Source organism: Etheostoma spectabile, chromosome 17 (genome assembly GCF_008692095.1).
Source record: "Etheostoma spectabile isolate EspeVRDwgs_2016 chromosome 17, UIUC_Espe_1.0, whole genome shotgun sequence".
Classification (NCBI taxonomy): domain Eukaryota; kingdom Metazoa; phylum Chordata; class Actinopteri; order Perciformes; family Percidae; genus Etheostoma; species Etheostoma spectabile.
The window spans coordinates 9,182,031-9,201,771 of record NC_045749.1 but is presented as its reverse complement, the minus strand read 5'-3'; the positions used below and the strand labels follow the sequence as shown (position 1 = coordinate 9,201,771).

The following is a 19,741-nucleotide window of genomic DNA, read 5'->3' as shown; positions in this document are numbered from 1 at the left end:
TTTTGTGGATTTGGATGTGTGCTTTAGGTTGTCATGCTGAAAGGTGAACTTCTGCTCTCTAACGGAAGCCAGAAGTTTTTGTGCCAAAATTGCCTGGTATTCCAAACGGTTCATAATTCCCTCCACCCTGACTAAGGCTCCGGTTCCAGCTGAAGAAAAAACACTCCAAAGCATGACGCTGCCATCATCATGCTTCGCTGTGGTTATGGTGTTCTTCGGTTTGTGTGCCGTGTTGTTTTTTACAACAAACATATCTTTTGGAATTATGGCCCAAAAATTCAACCTTGGTTTCAGACCATAACACATTTTCACTTCAGCTGGGCTTGGATGTTTTTCTTTGTAAGAAAAGGCTTCCGTCTTGCCACCCTACCCCAAAGCCCATTCATATGAACAATATGGGAGATTGTTATCACACGTAACACACAGCCAGTACTTGCCAGAAATTCCTGCAGCTCCTTTAATGTTGCTGTACGTCTTTTGGAAACTTCCCTGAGCAGTTTTCTTCTTGTCTTTTCATCAATTTTGGAGGGACGTCCAGTTCTTGGTAATGTCTCTGTTGTGCCATATCTTCTCCACTTGATGATGTCTGTCTTCCCTGTGTTTCACGGCATATTTAATGCATTGGAAAGTCTTTTGTAACCTTCTACTGAATGATATCTTTCAACAATGAGATCCCTCTGATGGTTTGGAAGCTCTCTGCGGACCATGGCATTTGTTCTGAGATGCAAGAAAATGTCGGGAAAATCCTACTGGAACAGCGGAACTTTATTTGGGATTAATCAGAGTCACTTTAAATGACAGGTGTGTAATGACTTCTAGTTAGCATGAGTATGAGTGTGATTGGTTAATTCTGAACACAGCCACATCCCCAGTTATAAGAGGGCGTGCACGCTTATGCAACCAGGTTATTGTAAGGTTTTTATTTTTGTGTGTGTTTGTTTTTCAATTGAATTGTTCACATTATAGGTCACATTAAAAGTGTAAAACTTTCTGACATGATTTATCTTTGTATATATATTTTTTACATCACAAGAACCTGGCATTTTAACAGGGGTGTGTAGACTTTTAATATCCACTGTAGCTTCTTTTATAAGTGTCCTGAAAAGAGCTATAAAGTCCCCAAAGCAATACTATGTGTTTAAGACTTTGTAATGCTTGAAACTATCTAAACTAACTAAACATCTTTTCCCTCACTGAGCAGCTGCAAAATATGTCATGTCTCCATGGGGTAGAAGAATCTTGGTCTACCAGACATTGACTGTGTTATGTGGCAAACATAAACGGCTGCAAATAATTGTACACACGCTCCAAAGCCTGTCCACGGAAAGCCTGTTCACTCCCTATTTAGCCCTATTCAGACCCTCCAGGATTTCACAATGTTGCGATTGTCATGCGAATTCAACCAATCACCATGAATTTAGTGCGACTTGCAATCTTGAACAATCACCGCAAATAACAAGGGTTTCCCACAACTTAAATCAATCCCAGCAATCCCACGGGCCAGACTTTGTATCAGTATGTGACTCTGAGAGCCAATGACTAAACGGGAGTGAGAACGGGTTGATGTCACACGTACGTAGCCAAATTCATTTCCTTGTTTAACGAGACATGTGTGACTTGAACATCTCTTATTTACTAACAAAACATATAGCAAAAGAGCTTGCAACACATTTCTGACCTTCTTGCCAACCTGTATACATTTTAACATCAATATACGCTGTAACGATTTTTCACTCTGATCTTGCTGAAGCGGCTGCTGTTTCAATCCTGTCGGCTCTCTGCAGCGGGCGGGGCTGCTGAGTTCCTCTTTGCGACTGACGTACGCACACACACGGTGGATGCAGAAGATGAGACATACAGGATGACCTAAATTGAGGACTGTTACACTTGTTATTGTAAGTGAAATGATGAGTTAAAGTCCAATAAGTACTTCATCAAACCACATGAATTTGTGTCCCAGGCCAGTATAGGAAATTAACTGAACAATGTAAAGATCAACAGTTAACCACTGACTGACGCTCATTTTTGTCTTAAATCCATCAGCCATTTTCATATTATACCAACATTTTCAGCATCCTCAGCCTTTTTGCTAAGGTCCTAGGAAAACTCAGCCCAGAGAAATTTTATTCTCCCCAAAACAAGTTTCCTTTTTATTTTTAAAGAACTAGACAAAAAAACATTGCAACTTTCTCTTCGCAACATCCGGCATTTTTGGGCAGCAACAATTTCAAAAAAGTGTGCGAAATCCTGGAGGGACCGCCTATTGTACTGAATTTGGTTGCAGTTCCAACAGAGTTCCACTGGGGGTGATTGCAGGCGCGTGCAAAACTAATGGGACTCTATGGAGCTAGACAACTGAATTTGTCTCTTTTGCCTAATTGCCGTTGAAATCTCAGATTTGATTGTAGTTTTTTCAAGTTTAACATGGATTATAGGTCGACAGTTGAATGAACGATTACTTATGCCCTTTTGATTTCTTACAGGTTGAGTTGTTGTTGCCCATAACATGCTAACATTCTGCTAATGAATGCTGACTGGTCAGTGAAGGACGGATTACGACCAGAGATCCCGGTTGATGGCATCTGAAGCGTAACCAGAATGTCAGAGTGAAAATGTCGGCGTGGTCATTAAAACATTAGCAAACCTGTTTCTAGCACGTGCATTGACAGGGAGAGCCTAAACTGTCAGCTGGGTTATCGATGCAGCGTGAGAAATGACGAAGCGACTCAGAGCTTTCCGTAAAGCAGTATCTCTGGCTGTACGATGTGAATGACGTCATTGACATTTTAAAAGGCCTTTAGAACAAAAATGTGACTTTAAAAAAAACACCCAGCAGTGTGCATATTTTTAGCCTTCCCTTTCGAATGCAACATTCAAATTAATAGACAAAAACTTATATCCTGAGAAAAAGATTTTGAGGGGTACAGCTTAGAGCCTAACCGATAAAGGATTTTTAAGGCCGATACCGATACAAATATTTGGTTATTTAAAAAGCCGATATTCCGATATATCGGCCGATTTATAGTATTTAAAAAAAAAAAAAAAATCCAGAAACGTGTAACAAAACAGATTTTCCTTAAAGTCCTTTCAAAGTCTTTTGAACAAAAACAGTAACAAAAAAAATCCCCCCCAGGGGCACGCTGGTGGAACTGCAACCAGTTCAGAACCCGGGAGTATCGAGAGAATGGAACTTCTTCCCACTTTAGAAATTCTTTGCATGCTCACTACGTCTTGCACTTTTCTTGCTTATTATTCTGTTTATAGTAACATACATACATGGAGTACTACATTGGACTATTCAACAGATTCCCCTAATTCCTTCCATTATGCCTAAATGGTTTCTCTCATGCATCCCAGCAAACAAGCCATGAAGGGACTTGTGTATTTATTTTCCAGCAGCTCATTGCCGGGGTTTGGTTGACGTCTGGGGTGAGATCTGTTGATGTGTGAGATGTTTGCACACTCGCAATTTCTGTTTGACATTTTCCTCTCCTTGCTTTCCTCATTCTACTCTATTAAAGAAGCTGCAGCGTGGCGGCCCTGACAGTTAGGCAGATCTTTGGACAAACCAGCCTCTGTGGATTCTCAGTGCAGCTTCTAAATCCCTAAAGTTGTATTTTATTGTTAATTGGAGGGAGAGAAGGAGGACATACATATAGGTGTGGTGACAGTATGGAGCACCTCTCCACACTCCATAACTCTGCACACATCCAAGCTAAACCTCAGTCGTGCTGCTGGGCCCAGCCCTGCAGTCTGTCAAGTCTACTGGGCAGAAAGGTTTTAAGTTGCCCCTCGAGTTTTTGGAACAAATGTCAGGCTGGAGAGGGTGAGATGTCAAAGCCATGCTTCTTTTGGCCGATGCTTGAAGGCTTAGGTAATGCTAAAAGTATGAGCGGAGAGGGAGAGCGAGAGGGTTAAACCATATCAGATTGTTTAGACTGGACTCTGGGGGTCCACCGCAAATGGAAGAAAATCATTCTGTACACTCAGCGCATTAGGAATGTGGGAGGTTTGCATGACACTAAATTGTTTTGGCAGCAGCTCCAAGTTTCTATTTCAAGAGTGGGTAGTTTTTTTACTTGAGATGACAACAATCTGTTTGAGAAAGGATGATTCAATGTAGTCAAACTTTTTTCCACATCTCTTACTCCTTTGTTGTTCTGCTCAAGCTATCCTGCTCTTGAGTAATTTTCCTTATGGGTGATGTTTTTCACTGGGATTTTTCTTTGTTTATTTTTTTCAATTCTATTATGTATTATTTGAATGTATTTTCTCCAGTTGTGCCAGAAAGTTTTCTGGTTGAGTTGATTTAAAAAAAAGAAGTGTTTTGTCATTGTGGTGTAATTTGCATGTATCACAACAAAAGAAACAGAAAAAGTAAAATGACTCGATTAAATTTATCCATTCTGACACACTCAATGACCATGATCACATGTATACAGTAGCCTACATAATATATTAATTTACACGGTGGCATCAGTATTCAGGACATTATGACTCAAATTGCTTTAGAAACCAAAGTAATTCTAAAGGGATACCAAATTTTCAATTTTTCAATTTAACTTTAGTATTCAAAGATTGCAGTGCTTAAAAAGTAAAATTCAATTTTACCTCCAAATGGCTTAAAATCAACAGGAAATCAAAAGTGTCTTTATAGTAAGCTACATATGTTTTGTAGCCCTGAATGAGTCACCAGCCAGGACAATTAGTTTTTTTATTATATGTCTAATAGCATTATAATGTGAGATCAGGCAGTTCTCAAAGTGAAACATACAATAGTCACAGAAATCATGCATGATTTATAAAGTAAGATATAATTCTGTTAATGATGCATACTAATTACTCTTATTATAAATGAGAATTACTTATGAGCTTTACCTCTCATACCTTTTTAAATGCTTTTTTAAAGTGAGTGAACAGATTTAGTTTGAAGAGTTCATAAAATCCAACAAGTATGATCAAGCTTCTACATGTCATGTTCTGCTTGTTTTGTGTGTGCAAACAGGATTGCAGTTGTAGGTTGTCACACACATTCAAAAGCTGTGGCAGTTAAACGGCACTGACAGGTTGTGTCTTTAAGTGTAATCTGCAACCAAATGCTCTCCTGGTTGTAAGTCAAGAAGAAATGTGTCAGGATTGAGGAAAGCATCAAGCTTTGTTTACTAACCAAAGCCATAGTTGAACTTTTTCTACTTTTAATGGAAAGAAAGTGATCTGGCAGAGGAGTTTCCCTGCTCAGGTGTAACAGGTTGTTTGTTATAACTTAGATTTTTGATTTATCAGTGAGTAATCTCGCTTTGCCAGACCCTCCTCCAAAGCACGCTGGGGTTCTGGCTACTCCACATAGCAAACAGGATTGGAGGAAAACATGCTTTGGTTTATTGGTATTTCTTTAAACCAATCAAAATCAAACTTTTCCTTAACCCAGTGGGGAGGAGGGCCACAAAATTATGGCCACCAACAAAACTCAGCAAAGATTGTTCTTGCTCAAGCTTTAACTTGTGGATATTCAGCAGCGTTACCACAACAGACCAAATGGCTTCGCTCCTATCTTTCTTCGCTGGAAAAGATTTGACTGGAGAAAAGCCAAGAATATACCGCAAACCCAGATGTAGTACTGTAGGAAAATGAACATTGAATGGAAGTACGTAGGAGGGCGTAGCCAGGCTAGGTAGCACCCCCTTTGTGCGAGATTCTCAGCTGATTGGGAGAGGTAACACTGCTGTGACACGATCTTCAATGTGACACTACCAAATCCTTTCCCTTTCATTGGCAACCAAACAGAGGAATGTCTGCACATGATAAATTGTATAGCGTAGTCTAAGGCATAATTTTGCGATTTACCGTTTTTTGAAATTCTGGGTGGGGTGAATAAAAGAAATTGTGGATGTTATTGACGGTAGCTTGGCTATTTAAAAATCACAGGTTTGTGCAGAATGTCCTGTGTCACACTAGTGACGCTTCTCTCTGACCTATCAGGGATTTGCAGTGTTTTAACTCCACCTTCCAGTATTGGCTCAGCGTGCTTGAAACCCTGACCGAGGCGGTACCAACAAAAGTACCAGGAGAAAAAACAAAAACGAGTGAGTTGGGTTGAATCGAGTCATACCATGTGATGAAAAAGCTGCATATGTCAATTATTTTAATGCCATTCATTGTTTGGGGAATCAGCAGTAAGGCACCCAGCTCAGCCAGAGTAGGGCTCTAACATGCATGCTCTTTGGATCGGAAAATGCAGAAGCTTAAAGAACATCTGTGTATGCGCCGTTGAGCAACTTCCGTTGGATGGATGAAGCGCCATCCTGGAACATGTCATTCAGTTCTCTTAATACATCCATGCAATTTACAGACTGACGTTATAGTTCTTTTACTTACCGTATACTTTCTGTTGTTTTGTTGTGCAACGAGGGGATATTATCAACATTTTGGTTAGACTCACTTGTAATAAACCTGAATTACACTTAAATTGACCTTAGATCCACCTCTTGCCTTCAAAACTGCCAAATCTTTCTCCCTCACACTCTTTACACAATACAACAGGTGTTTTAAAGTGTTCTCTGCTTGTTATTAAGGTCACATTGGTTTTAAATCGCTGCTAAAGCAAACAACCTGTTGCTATAAGAAAATCATATGCATGCAAATATATACACCTACTTGCATGCACAAATACACAGTTTAGCTTTATAGGACTACATCTGCACTACAGATGACAGAGTGGACTGTGTTGAAGCAAAAGGTTTTAATATTTCTAGTGCTTTTTTGCCATGTCTATTTTGTTTAGACCGTACTATCGTTTCAAAAGCCTGCTTTCTTAACAGATAAAGCAGTCAGATTCCTGTGAAGTCAAGTGATAGAAAATCAACCCGCCCATTCCTTCTATTAGTAGGATGTGAGAAAGTAGGGAGGACTAGTTCAGCATCATGAGACGGATGAAGTCCACTTCCTGAGGTATTTGTTCTCTTAGGGAGCTGTTAGATTTCCTGCCAAAATTATATTCATGATCTGATTGTGAAAGTGGCCAGACAAAGAGTAAGTCCCAGCAGTGATGTTATTTTCTGTTCAAATTAGTTTGATTCATTTTTCATCTACATAGAGAAAGTTCTATTATTTCTGCAGTTTTGGTATCCCATCCATCTTTGTTTGACTTCCCCATCAACAGGGAGGCTGTCTTATTTCCTTTTGTGGCATTAGTTTCTCTTGTGCCTCCCATTTCCCAGCGCTGGGATTCAGCCAAGTCCCAGTCACAGAGTGTACTGAACAAGGTCAGGCTGTGTTTACACAGATATAAACATGAAGACATGATTAAAACATGTTTCAGGAGAGGCGAGAATATATGTGTGTGTAATGAGTGCTGGCTCTTGCAACTGATTGTCTCCTCTCTTTAGCTGATTTTGTGGTCACATTGGATTTTTGAAAGGCGTTTGTCACAGTTGTATCTCAGGTGATCAAATTTCATAATGTCGATGCTGAACATCTGCATACAGCATGCAGCATTTTTTTTCTCTGGAAGAGTTCTGCAGGGATGTTGATTTTCATTTGCTGTTCAGTTAGCTTTGCAGCGCAGACCGGGCTGATGCTGATTGGCATAATTTTGTCACAAATGGTATACATAGGGGGATAAAAGAGGATGCCAGACACTCCCATGTAATGACATAACCTGCACCCAATTTAACACCCCAAACAGAATTTCAGTGATCAAGTCAAGCAGATGCATGAGAGCAACTGTAGAATCTGTACAACCGGGACTAATTAAAAATAATGAGCTTCATGGTTTGTCAATGTAACAGGCACAAACTATGGATATGATAGACCTTTATCATGGCTGAACATGTTGTTATTACAAATCAGTAAAAAAAATTATTTAATTTTTCCTTTGTAAGGTTCAATAGCGGCCAGAAAGAAGAAGTATCAGCTCAAAAGTATGGAAACTAATTTTAGAATTTACAGTTCTTAAAAGTGGCATATTCTACAAATTGCATTTATATGTGCTAAAGACGTGATCATTAAAGCGACTGATGTAAAGAAGAGGTTGTATAAAAACATAATAAAATTGGCTGCACTTGGTAAACTTTATAACCTGCGACCCAAGGTTGTATTTTATCCAGAAGGTTTGATGACATGTGTATGATACAGGAAAATGATAAAAAAAAAAGTTAATAAGTGTAAAGTTGAGACTGGATTTTGAAAACATTTGATTTTTTTTTGATTTTTTTTTTATTGATTTTTTTAATAAGGTGTAATTTCCTGTTGGATTTTGTTGGTTGTTTGACAGTATATGCTAACATAAGAAAAGTGGGGTTTACAAGCCCTTTAATTATCTAGAGAAGACTCCTTGGTTTAAAGTAAACTCAGTTACAGTAAATGTAAGAAATAGCAGCTCTTACATTCTTGGCCTCATTGGTGGTGTTAGAAATAAAAAGCTTTGCGTTTATAAAATGGTTGTACCTACTGAGCCTGAATAGATTCAACAAATGTCACGGCATTCTGCAGCACATTTCATTGGATATCTTGTGCAAAGTTGGTATTTTGACCTGAGGATGGGATAGAGGGATACTTAGTGTCCAAAATTGAAAAAAGCTCATACTGTGGGAGCATAAAGCTGCCCATTTAATAAAAAGGAAACTTGGGAGGGAAGGTCAGGGGTTTACCAAACAGATTAGGCTTAATTTTCTGGGAACTATCAACAACCAAGACATCAATAAATCCACATATCTGTTGTTGTGATATGTTGATTTGAAGTGTTTATTTGATGTGAACTGACAACATCCCCATCATCAGGCCCCACGGTTCACCACTTTTTTCCAGACAAAATATCTCAACAACTATATGATGGATTGCCATGAAATTGTGGACAAACAGTCAAGTTGTGCAGAAGATTAATCTTTATAATTTTGGTGACCCCCTGAATTCTTTCTCGAGTGCCACAATGAGGTTCTCGTTTGCGTTTTTGCATGAATAACCATGAAATGTGGTATCCCATTCGTGATGAATTGTAATAATGGCCTTTCATCTAGTGTCATCATCAGCTCCTCTCAGAGCTAAACAATTTACAACAAGCAGCCTTAAGTCAAGATTTCAAATAAATTCACATATTTATAGCATAAACAACCCAACACATTTCACCAACATGAGTAAAATCGCATTCTGTCTTTGATACCAGATGAGTCTTGACATTTTGTGCACTTAGGACAACAGAGACATCTAATGCAATGATAAATGCAGGCTTTGAGTCAGCAGGATTCTGATGATGGAGTTTCACCTCAGTCAATCCCACCTGCTGTTTTCTTTCCACCGCAGATCGATTATTATTTATTTTTTTAGACCAAAGAAGAGGTCTAGTAAAGGCAGTCTTTTCTGCTCTTTTTCACAGTTTTTCTCATCTCTGCTGCTTCACTTCTCCACGCTTTACCCTGGACTCTTACTGTCCTCTTTATTCTCTGTCACATTAACTAGACATTTATATTTAATGAGACTACTAGATTGATAGAGTAGAGAACAAAGAGGATAACAATTACCTGGATTTATAGAAATAAAGATATGCAGAGGCATGAACAAAATGAGCTTGGAGAACAGTAGCATTCATTAATATACTTTTCAAAACACCGCTAGCAAGGGTTTTACACATCATTAAGTATAAAACAACATAACAATATGGGAATTTAAGAAAAGAGTAAGGCAGGAATCTGTTTCAAAAGCAGTATTATTCATGGATAACTTAAACTGTCGACAACTATAGATGTCAGTTTGTTAAGCAAGGGTTGTCATAGGCAAAAAATTAAAATTTAAAATGCCCTCCTGTCTACTGATTCTTTTTTTTTAAAATAATTTCTTTGCCCAATCGCATGTGGGCTTGCAGGTATTGCTATGCATTCCTAATAAGTCTGCATGGTCTGAGACATGTCCTAATGTGAAATCTGCAAATGTGTGAGGGCTTTCTTGTGAACTTTTAAAGCCCTTTTGGCACACATTCAGCAAATCTGCACTCATGCAAACTTTACTTGAGTAACCCACGATTTATATCAGTGTTGCAACATTAAAAGACAGATAAGTGGAACACTGCAAGCATGAACACAAAACAGATGGAAGAGGCTGGCAAGCAGCGTGTGTTGAGGATGCAGTGATGAGAGATTAAGTACTCCCTTAATAAATTTTATATATATATATATATATATATATATATATATATATATATTAAGGGAGTACTTCAGACAAATAGTATTTTACTTCCATAAAGTTGGGGGACTCATAAGAGACAGGATAAAAAAAATAAAAATAAGGGTCCATATCAAAGCAACATAGGCCAAGATATACAAAAAACTTAGCAAATAGCTAAATGTAAATAGCTTTCTTTCTGTAATCAACTATGGCCGAAATAACCACTATTACTGCATGTACCTGTTGTGGAAGTCCCAGATATGTCGGAAAACTGTTGTCTGAGTTCATAACATCATCCCGAGATGCACACAGCTCTGTAAATTTTACTGCCCCTTCCAGAGCTACTTGTGGTACAGATTTGGCTTTGATTTAATTGTAATATACATCAAAAGGATGACAAAATAACGATATCATGATGCTGATTTGTAGAACGTCTGTATTCATACTTTGTGAGGTCCGTCCGCAAGACAACAAGCAAACAACTTTTAAATTGCTTGTTTTCTGAATGAAGTTTGGATTGTTATGCAAGACGATCTCAATGCTTAATGGCTTTTGCAACATTTTCCATTGAGTTAACCCTCAAAGGTTTAAAGGCACATTCACATATCTTCTGAAATTGAACTTTTTAAAGCTGATCCCCCATGTTTAGAACAAACTCAGCTTTCTGTACAGTGATGCCCACATTTTTTCTAGAGCAATGTGTAAAGAGATAATTTGGTGCTAAAGTTGAAACTTAGTTGTTCGCTTTTTAAAATTCCTCAAATATCTTTTGAAAACAAACCTTAACTTATGATATGTTGTACAATTTGTTTTGGTGCTTGAAATGAGTTTACCAAAGTCTTAGGTTATATATGATTTAAATAGTAAATAATTGTCTGAAATTACATTTTGTAATATTGCTTTTTGAGTAGGATTGTTGTCAAACGTCATTTTGACGCGACTGTGTGTCTTTTGTCATCAGAGGTTTAAAAAAAAATGCTTTCCCGTAATCGGGCAATTTGCGTCACATCATTGATCTCGGCAAATGATGATTTGGTATGACCATTTGTATGCTTTAAGCTACACAAATACTGGGGCCTACACTTTCCATAATGCACTTTTGACTCAATCCAGTGTAGTCCCCTAAAATGATGCAGAGTGGCTTTTCATTAAGCTCTAAATATGCACCTTCAATGATGTAAGTGTGAACATGTTGAGTCACTTAACGTTGGCTGCACTCTATCAGGCCCCTGTTGTGCAGCAAGAAAAAACACTGTAAAATTAGAGAGTTGTAGTATATTGGTGCAGAATTTCAATCCCTAGTTCCAGTGGGATTGTTAAACTTTACAAGCTGTACAACAAAAGAAAAAGAAATACGTTACTGGTTGAGGAAGTGTCAGAGAAGTGTTTTAAAAACGTTTTACACTTTGATGTCTGGAGTTCATTAGCACTAGAAATAACATTGCCCACTTTCTTATTATTCATGGGGCGGGAAAAGAAAATGCATGTGCTTGCCACACTGCATGTTCACCTGTATCAATACCTAACTTGGTTTTCTCTGTGAAAAACCTTGATCTTGAAAATGATCCTTCCAGGTTAACAAAATGAAACTCGCAGCAGGCTTTTAGCTCACAGAGAATAATTGTGTGTTTTTAGTTTTGAATTACAGAGCAACTATTATTCTGACCTTGAAAGTCTCTTAGTAAAGCTGTGCTATATAGCCCTCATCATGAAGCAAAGGATCTCCATGCAGCAGACCACACACTGCAGCTAACCTCAAACATTTTTAGAGGTGACTGGTGCTATAGAAGGGAGTATAGTTTGAAATTCACTCACTGCCTCGGATTGTGATAAATTTCCCTTATATACCCTAATATTAAAAATGTTCATACAACCTTTCTTGGATTAATGGGAGATGACTGAAATACTTCAAAGGAAACGACACTGCTGCAATTTTGGTGAAAAGAAAGTTGAAGTGATAATAAAAAGCCATGTTTTACCAAGTGTTTCTGATTTACAGGAGGTCCTGCTGAAGACTGGGGAGCACATAAGAAACGAAGACAAGTAATGACCTGCAGATTGAAAACTATAAAAAATGGATACATCGGGACACACAACCTTCTGTAGGTGAAACTCAAACCTTTTTCTTGAAAGAATAATTCTTCTCTTTCTACATGCATACTGCGCTTTTATGTCAGTATGTCACTATCAGACTGCAGATATGGGAGCAACACTCAAACTGAGCACAGTTACAGCCTTCGCAGCTTGCCCATGGCTGAGAACTATGAGAAAAGGCTTGTTAGTACATTATTTGAATTCAGGCACACAAACGTAACTGAGAATCTGGAGGCCAAGTGGGTTCCTCTGTTGTCCCGGACTAACCTGCAGAGCATCTCTAAAGTCAAAGTGGTTAGCTTCCTGATGGGCTTGACAATGACTTTTCTTATCATGGCTTCCTACATCCTGACGTGGGATAGGAAAGGACTTTTGCTTACCCCCTTACCCTATCAGCTCAGACCTGTGGTCATGCCAACCAGCACAGCAGCACCTGAAATGTCTTCTGAAAAGAATTTAGGAGACATTAAGCTGCTAGTGAAGATCATCAGCTCCAAACTTGAATACTCACCCAGGAAGGTGCCTGATGAAGAGGATATCGTCGGAACGGATTCCCATGTAAGTCTGTGGAAAATTTGTCTGACTCACTTTTGCATGAGCGGGCCAACCAAAATAAAGGATGTTTTTGTTATAGCTCCATTGCAATTAAGCAATGTTTTCACTCAAAAAATGCTGGCAAATGATAATTCAGGCCACACTAGAAAATATTAAGAAGTGACCTCCATAATTGCTTTATTTTTTGTTGACAACAGTGAATAGTAGAAGACTGACAAACAACAAAGACCTTACAATCAACTCTGCAGTAAATGCCTGTTTTGTGAAGCTCATAATGACCGGTGTTTGTTGAGACTGACAGAGGTGTTAATTCAACTTGGAACCAACGTTAGCAGGGCTGTTAAGTAAATATCAGGTTACATGTCTTGCTAAGTGTTGCTAAGGACCCAAGTACTGCTTTTACTATGTGCTAATGTACTGTAATTCTCCTGTGTTTGGTGTATGTTCTCATAATGCATCTCCACATTAGTGTTAAGTGTCAGTGTGTCTAAACATCTACATAATACATCTAATTCAGTTTTCAAACACTGTAGGTTGGGATGCATCAGTTGCACAGCTGCAAAATCATGTCATGTGACCCTAAGTTATGGATGTGTTTATGTCATGAGAACTTGTAACTGCTGGTCTAAAGTGTAAATAACATGAATATAAAGTAGCTGCTGTCCCCAATGCAAGTAGAATATCTTGTCTTTTACCAGCCACCACCTGTAACAATACCAAAAACTGCAATTTTCACAAGAATGACAATTTTTACCTCTCAGGGTTTCACGAAAAATATGATATCCTCCAAATCATGATTCACCAAGGGGCTAGAGGGCAAGTATTTCCATTATTTTGTCAATCCTCTGTATTGCCTGATTTCCTTTTTGTTCTTCTCTACAGTTGTTCTCAGTAATTCCTCGCCATTTCCTGCGCGGCATTAAGAGCCCTTGCTGGTATGAGGAGTTCTCCAGTGAACTCAGCACTGATCTGTACAGGAGGAACCTCTTCACTCTGCGTTCAAAGAGCTTCAAGACTGTGTGTGACCACCTCAGGACCAACTTCCACCAGCGCTTACACTACAGAGGCGGCAAACAGTTTCGTCTACGCTGCTTGCCATTCTTCTACATCATCGGCCAACCCAAGTGTGGCACGACTGACTTGTTCCACAGGCTGCTGCTGCATCCAAAGATAAAGTTCAACACGATGAAGGAGCCCCACTGGTGGACCAGAAAACGCTTTGGTAAGTCATCTAAATGTTTTGAAACATTGACTGTGGAAGCCAGCTAATGGATTGAAAAAAGTTATAACTGCAGATAGAATGCATCCAAAAGACAGAAACAGATGGCAAAAAATTCACATATTTAGAAAAGAGCTGTGAAAAAGATGCAATTAGTATATGATTAGTTAATTCATTGATTTAAAGAAGCAACTCATTTAATCAAGTAGCTGCTGTCCCGGGTCTTACATTATAGTACATTTAATGTGTTTAGGTTTTGGATTGTAGACTGGATAAAACAAGACATTTATTGATCTCACCTTGTGCTCTAGGACAGTGGTTCTCAAACAATGTACACCACGTACCACTTCAGAAAATATTAGGCTCTCTTAGTACCACCATTGTGGCCCACGTTAAAATAGAGTGGCATAGACCTACCTTATTCAGATACGGACAGTTCACGCAGGAAGCAGGTTTATTCCTAAAAACAATATTGTAGACAGCCACAGCCGTGTACAGTACATCATCCGTCCTGCTCCAGCTGAATCTAAATTTGAGGAACTTGGGTCATATCTTCTTATTGTTTTGCATCATTTGCTGCTAGCAGGTACTATGGAGACTTCACCACCGCTGCTATAGTAGCAACTAGCTCATCCATATAGAGTTTCAACCGGGCTTCTCAAAATATTCTCCTCATTCACACTTCTCTTCCTAATAGTTAAAGTTTGGAGACGCAATGCAGTGTTTTTGAACCATTTTTTTTTACTTTTGCCATCACAGCTCGTAACTAATCATGAATGTATGCGCACACTGTTCATGAACATAACTATGTAGCAAGCTAATATAAAAACAATTTTTTTTACACTTAAAACAAAACTTGTTTTTAATTACATTTCATTGTACATAAATTAAATATTACTATTGGAAATGTAGTAGTATTTCTACAGTATTATGTTTCTAAATTAATTTATTTCATTTTAAAAAATATATCAGAGATTCCACCAGCGTACTACTAGAGGGAGCTCACGTACCACCAGTGGTACTGGAGAACCAGTGCTCTAGGATATTGTTTTGCACATTTTCCAGTCTTCTGATGATTTACAGAGTAAATGGTTTATCAGTTTATCAAGAAAATAAAGTGGATTAATATACAAAGAAAATATTTGTTGCTTGGCTGCAGTTTAAAAGCCCTACTACTACTACTACTACTATGATGTAATGTCTGTTTTATGTAATACACTTGTATTTAAATGTTTAGTTTTATCAGGACTCCTCTGGAAAATTGATTATGTATCTTAAAGGAATTATACAGTATTAATTAGTAGTGCTGTGTATAGTAATAAAACTAATACTGATGTAATCAGTTGATAAACCCATTACCTCTAAACTGACTTCTAAGCTCACTACAGCCTGTCCCAATTTACTTGCTTCTACGTATAAATTGTTAAACAGTCCTGACTCCAGACAGTGCTTCCAGATGGAGCATTTCTTGCCATGTCCCAATAAACTTCTTCTATGTTTAGGTAGACTTGACTAAACACCTGATTATTCTCAAGTAACTAAGGCTTTTAAGTCAACCTGATTCTAAGCTTAATGAATACTCCATTGGGATAATTTCATAGTGCTGATGACGTCTATACAAGTGCACATAATGATTGTTGTTTTTTGCTGTACCTTGGGGTGCAGGTTATATCCGTTTCAAAGATGGCTTCCAGGAAAATTTTCCTGTAGAAGATTACCTGGATCTGTTTGACTTGGCAGCCCAAAACATCCAAGATGGAATCAGTGGAAATTCATCTGGAGGCCACCGCACACTCATAACAGGTGAACACATGTGAGAGTGTTTGTGTGTGTTTGGGCATGGTTTGGTATCGTTACCGTCCATTGTGCATCAGATGGAACAGTCTGTTGCCATTTATCCGTTTTATAGTTTTCATTTGGTGTTTTCTCAGGACATTTGACCGGCAAAACAATTGGATCCTGACCATGATCCAAATTACAGGTCTCTTTTGTTTTCCTTTCCTTTCCTTTCTGGTCAGGCGTAATTCTTTTTCTGTGGCTCTGACCTCAGGAGCTCACAGTGGTGCTCACATATTCTAGATATTCTGTGGTCTAACAACACAGTGTCTTAAGAAGTGTACCCCCTGGGCCTGTCACAACCACCTTCATTCTCTCTCCATGCATCTACGATTATAAATAAGGTTGGCTCAAACTTTGGGCCTGGCCCCGAGAGACGATAGATAGCACCATCTAATAAATAAATTATCTTGGTTAAATTAAAGCTTTAGTTACTGAAGTGAAACAAACTACTTATTTAGATTTTGCACAATTTGCACAAATGACACTATTCATTTAAATCAAATCTAAAAAGTTGCAACTGCACGTCATAAATATCTTTTACGTGTGGATTTGGAGGACATAATGTTACCACATAAGGAAAGTGTTTGTGACATTGCTTGCATATTTTGTTCTGCAAAGTGCAGCTCAGCAGTGCCAATTATGTAGTGTCTGCAATACTTGCTGCATTTAAAATGTACTGTTTTTACCCAAGGTGATGCTCTACCTGTCAATGTCTTGACAGGTGAAGCCAGTGCATCCACTATGTGGGACAACCAAGCCTGGAGCTATCTTCACGGTGACAGGGAGGAGACACAGCCTCCGTTCCTGGCCCAGGACTTCATCCACACACTCCAGCCCGGTGCCAAAATCATCATCATGCTTAGAGATCCTGTAGAGAGGTGCTGTAGTGAAATCCATCCACACATTTGTTTGTATATATACAGATGTGATTTTCAGTATGAATTGCTTCTAAAGGACATTCCTGCAGAGCATATTTGTTTAAAATCATAACTCCTATTGTTTGCCCAACATCGTCCAGCAAAATGTCCTTTTGTAGTTCCATCTGGCTTTTTTTCTGTTTCCAGACTTTATTCTGACTACCTGTACTTTAAGATGGCCAACAAGTCAGCAGAGGACTTCCACCAGAAGGTCCTAGACTCTGTACAGTTGTTTCAGTCCTGCCTGTATGAGAGGTCCCTTCGTTCCTGCGTCTACAACACCAGCCTCTCCAACGCCATGCCGGTTAGCTGAAATGATGTTCTCACTTTTAACTGAGTTTTCATAAGATTACAGCATTTATGCTATATAACTATATTGAATTAAGCCTAACGACTAACACAAATTTTCTACCTGTCCTGTGCACTCTGGTTCTGTGTAGTGAAAAATACAACCAACTAGCTACCCAGAGTCACTTCAAAACCTTCAGCATACATCCTGTCGGACAGTAAGCAGAGTTATGAGCTCTGTTGGTTGTCACCCGTAATCACAACATGTCAGAGACAGCAGTGTTATCCAAGGAGATTTACTACAGTAAAAGTAGCAATCAGCTCGACCTGAAACCATTGGAACAGAAACAGAATCTTTCTCAAATCTAACAAAAAAAACCAAATCAGAAAAGCACCATTAGGTTCTTTTTGTTTACATGACGTTTCTGCTACTGATGAGAGGAAGATGAGGTCTTTTAAAATCTGTTTGTGCCACTCTGCTTGAATCACAGCGCAGTATTTTAGTTTTTGTGTTGCACTGTGGTTCCCTCTTGAGGACACAGAGTGTCTATGCATCTGGAAGAAATGAAAAAAAAACTTTCTCACTCTTCATTTTACCATTCAACAAATGGAATTAAACAATGGCTTCATGAGGGACTCCGACTATAAAGGCACACAATGACCAATAAAATCACTGTGTGGGTCACATTAGGTTGCCTTTAGAAATCATGTCCACCATATATCCGGTTGGTTGGTTTTATATTCTCTTCTTTTTTAGAAGTCATGAGTTGACAGTTTCAGTTTCTTTATGATATGTAATTGTTATATAGTTTTCTGCTCATATATCAAAGTATTGACTGTAGAGCTCTTTAATACTGTAGCTGACCCATTTCTGCTGACAACTAACCTTATATCACTAATCATTGTAACAGTGTTAGTTGTTGTGATTACGTTACTTTAAAGTGGAAAAACGGAAAAGGCTAGTAAAGAATAATAGTTGCTGTATTCCTTTTTTATTGTCAGCAAATCCCATGAAAATCAACAATGCACTTTCCAACTTCCATCATAGTGAAGAAACATGTCACCCAGTGCAACAGAGTGGCTCATTGAGGTGTTTTTAATAGTTGTTTGACGATGATGAAGCTCTATGACACAGAGTTATGATCTGCATCAGGCTTGGGATTCACATATTTTTTAGTTTTAAATGGATTTGTTGACATGTTTAAGGACTTCTTGGTCATGTTTATAGCTTTAGTGCATAACTTTTTTTACAATAATGAACTTCCATTACATATAAGCCATTGCCAATGAGTTGACACAAAGCTAATTAAGCTTATTGGCTCCACAAAACTCTGTATTTCTCAGCATGGCTGTTTAGACATTGGTGTCATATGGTGACTTTTGCGCGCAGCAACTTGAGTAAAGATAATTACCACTTCTGAAGAGTTTGTGTTTTTTTTTATCCTTTGTGTCCTTGGCTACGTAGCAACTGTGTGGAGGAGGGGTGGGGGTAAAGCATGATCACTGAAGGCTCGTGTCATGCGGATTCACCAACAGAATTGTTGTCATGATGTAGAACTCCTCATAGGGGAGACAGAAACTGCAGTTGAGATGGAAAATTCATCTTTGACCTTGGTAAACAATTGTTGATGGAACAATTTCACCACAAGAGACTAATGATGTTGACTTATTTTGATTTTTACACCCATAGGTGAGGCTAAATTTGGGGATGTACATTATCTTCTTGCTGGATTGGCTGACAGTTTTCGACAGGGAGCAGATTTTAGTTCTTCGACTCGAGGACTACGCAGAAAATCTCAAAGGGACAATCAACAAAGTTTTTGATTTTCTGAGTGTAGGTAAGTATCCAGCCTGTATCTGCTGAGTATATGGTTGTTTCTGCCATAATCCTTCAGTTCTGTAATGTTAAGGACTCTGACATCCTCCCCGCAGGTCCTCTTTCGGAGCAAGTGGAGGCCACACTGACCAAACGGCCTATGTCAAACACGCGGCGGGCCGCAGACAAAAACCTGGGTCCTATGCTTCCAGCTAGCAGAGACCTCCTCAGGGAATTCCACCAGCCCTTCAACCATAAACTGGCCAGTGTGTTGGACAACAAGGACTTCCTCTGGAGTAACAATTGAAGAGACGTGAGCATGGATGAAATGTGTAAGGATGGGAGTGAACAACCGGAGCATGGAGCTGGAGCAGGAATGTCTTTTGATATAAATCAATTTACAGTGAGATAACTTATACACAGGTGTATAGTTGTAAAGTGAGGTTTCTTAAGGTCTGAATAAATGCATGGGTTTTGTTTGTGATATTTATTTGCTCTTGGAAGAATGTGAATGACTCATCTAGTCAAGGAAATAATAAAATAATCAGATTTTGTGTTTTAATTTTATGCTTTTACAGTGTTTAAGTCATCAAGCCACTGCTGAATAAAAGTCTACAAAATGCACCACACATTCATTATTCTACACCTTTGGATAGAGTTAAATATGTGGTCATGGTAATTTGAACTTGGCTTTTTATATATAGAAATATGCCCATATTGTCTATTTCCCCCTGAATATTAACTAGAGAGATGCAGGAAAAACAAAAAAATTATACTCAGAGAAAGTCAACAGTCCTCACAAGGGATACATATAATGATTTTACAGCATTGTGCAGTGGGTCATCAAGGAACCTTTTG

General features: G+C 38.6%; 1 protein-coding gene across 3 annotated transcripts in view; it reads left to right on the top strand.

Moving 5' to 3' along the window:
* The window catches only part of LOC116705484 (carbohydrate sulfotransferase 15), a 26,671-nt gene extending 7,226 nt beyond the window's left edge, over nucleotides 1-19,445 (top strand). For 2 of the 3 annotated variants that reach the window (XM_032541686.1, XM_032541685.1), the window contains exons 2-8: nucleotides 12,155-12,807; nucleotides 13,687-14,026; nucleotides 15,689-15,826; nucleotides 16,584-16,740; nucleotides 16,927-17,083; nucleotides 18,758-18,905; nucleotides 19,000-19,445. In XM_032541686.1, the coding sequence (XP_032397577.1) occupies nucleotides 12,334-12,807; nucleotides 13,687-14,026; nucleotides 15,689-15,826; nucleotides 16,584-16,740; nucleotides 16,927-17,083; nucleotides 18,758-18,905; nucleotides 19,000-19,190 (1,605 nt within the window). In that variant the 5' untranslated portion in view covers nucleotides 12,155-12,333 and the 3' untranslated portion in view covers nucleotides 19,191-19,445. Of the gene's footprint in view, nucleotides 1-3,802; nucleotides 3,875-12,154; nucleotides 12,808-13,686; nucleotides 14,027-15,688; nucleotides 15,827-16,583; nucleotides 16,741-16,926; nucleotides 17,084-18,757; nucleotides 18,906-18,999 lie in introns of those variants that run through there. The other variant, XM_032541688.1, reaches the window with a different exon arrangement.
* Nucleotides 19,446-19,741: the final 296 nt, after the last annotated feature.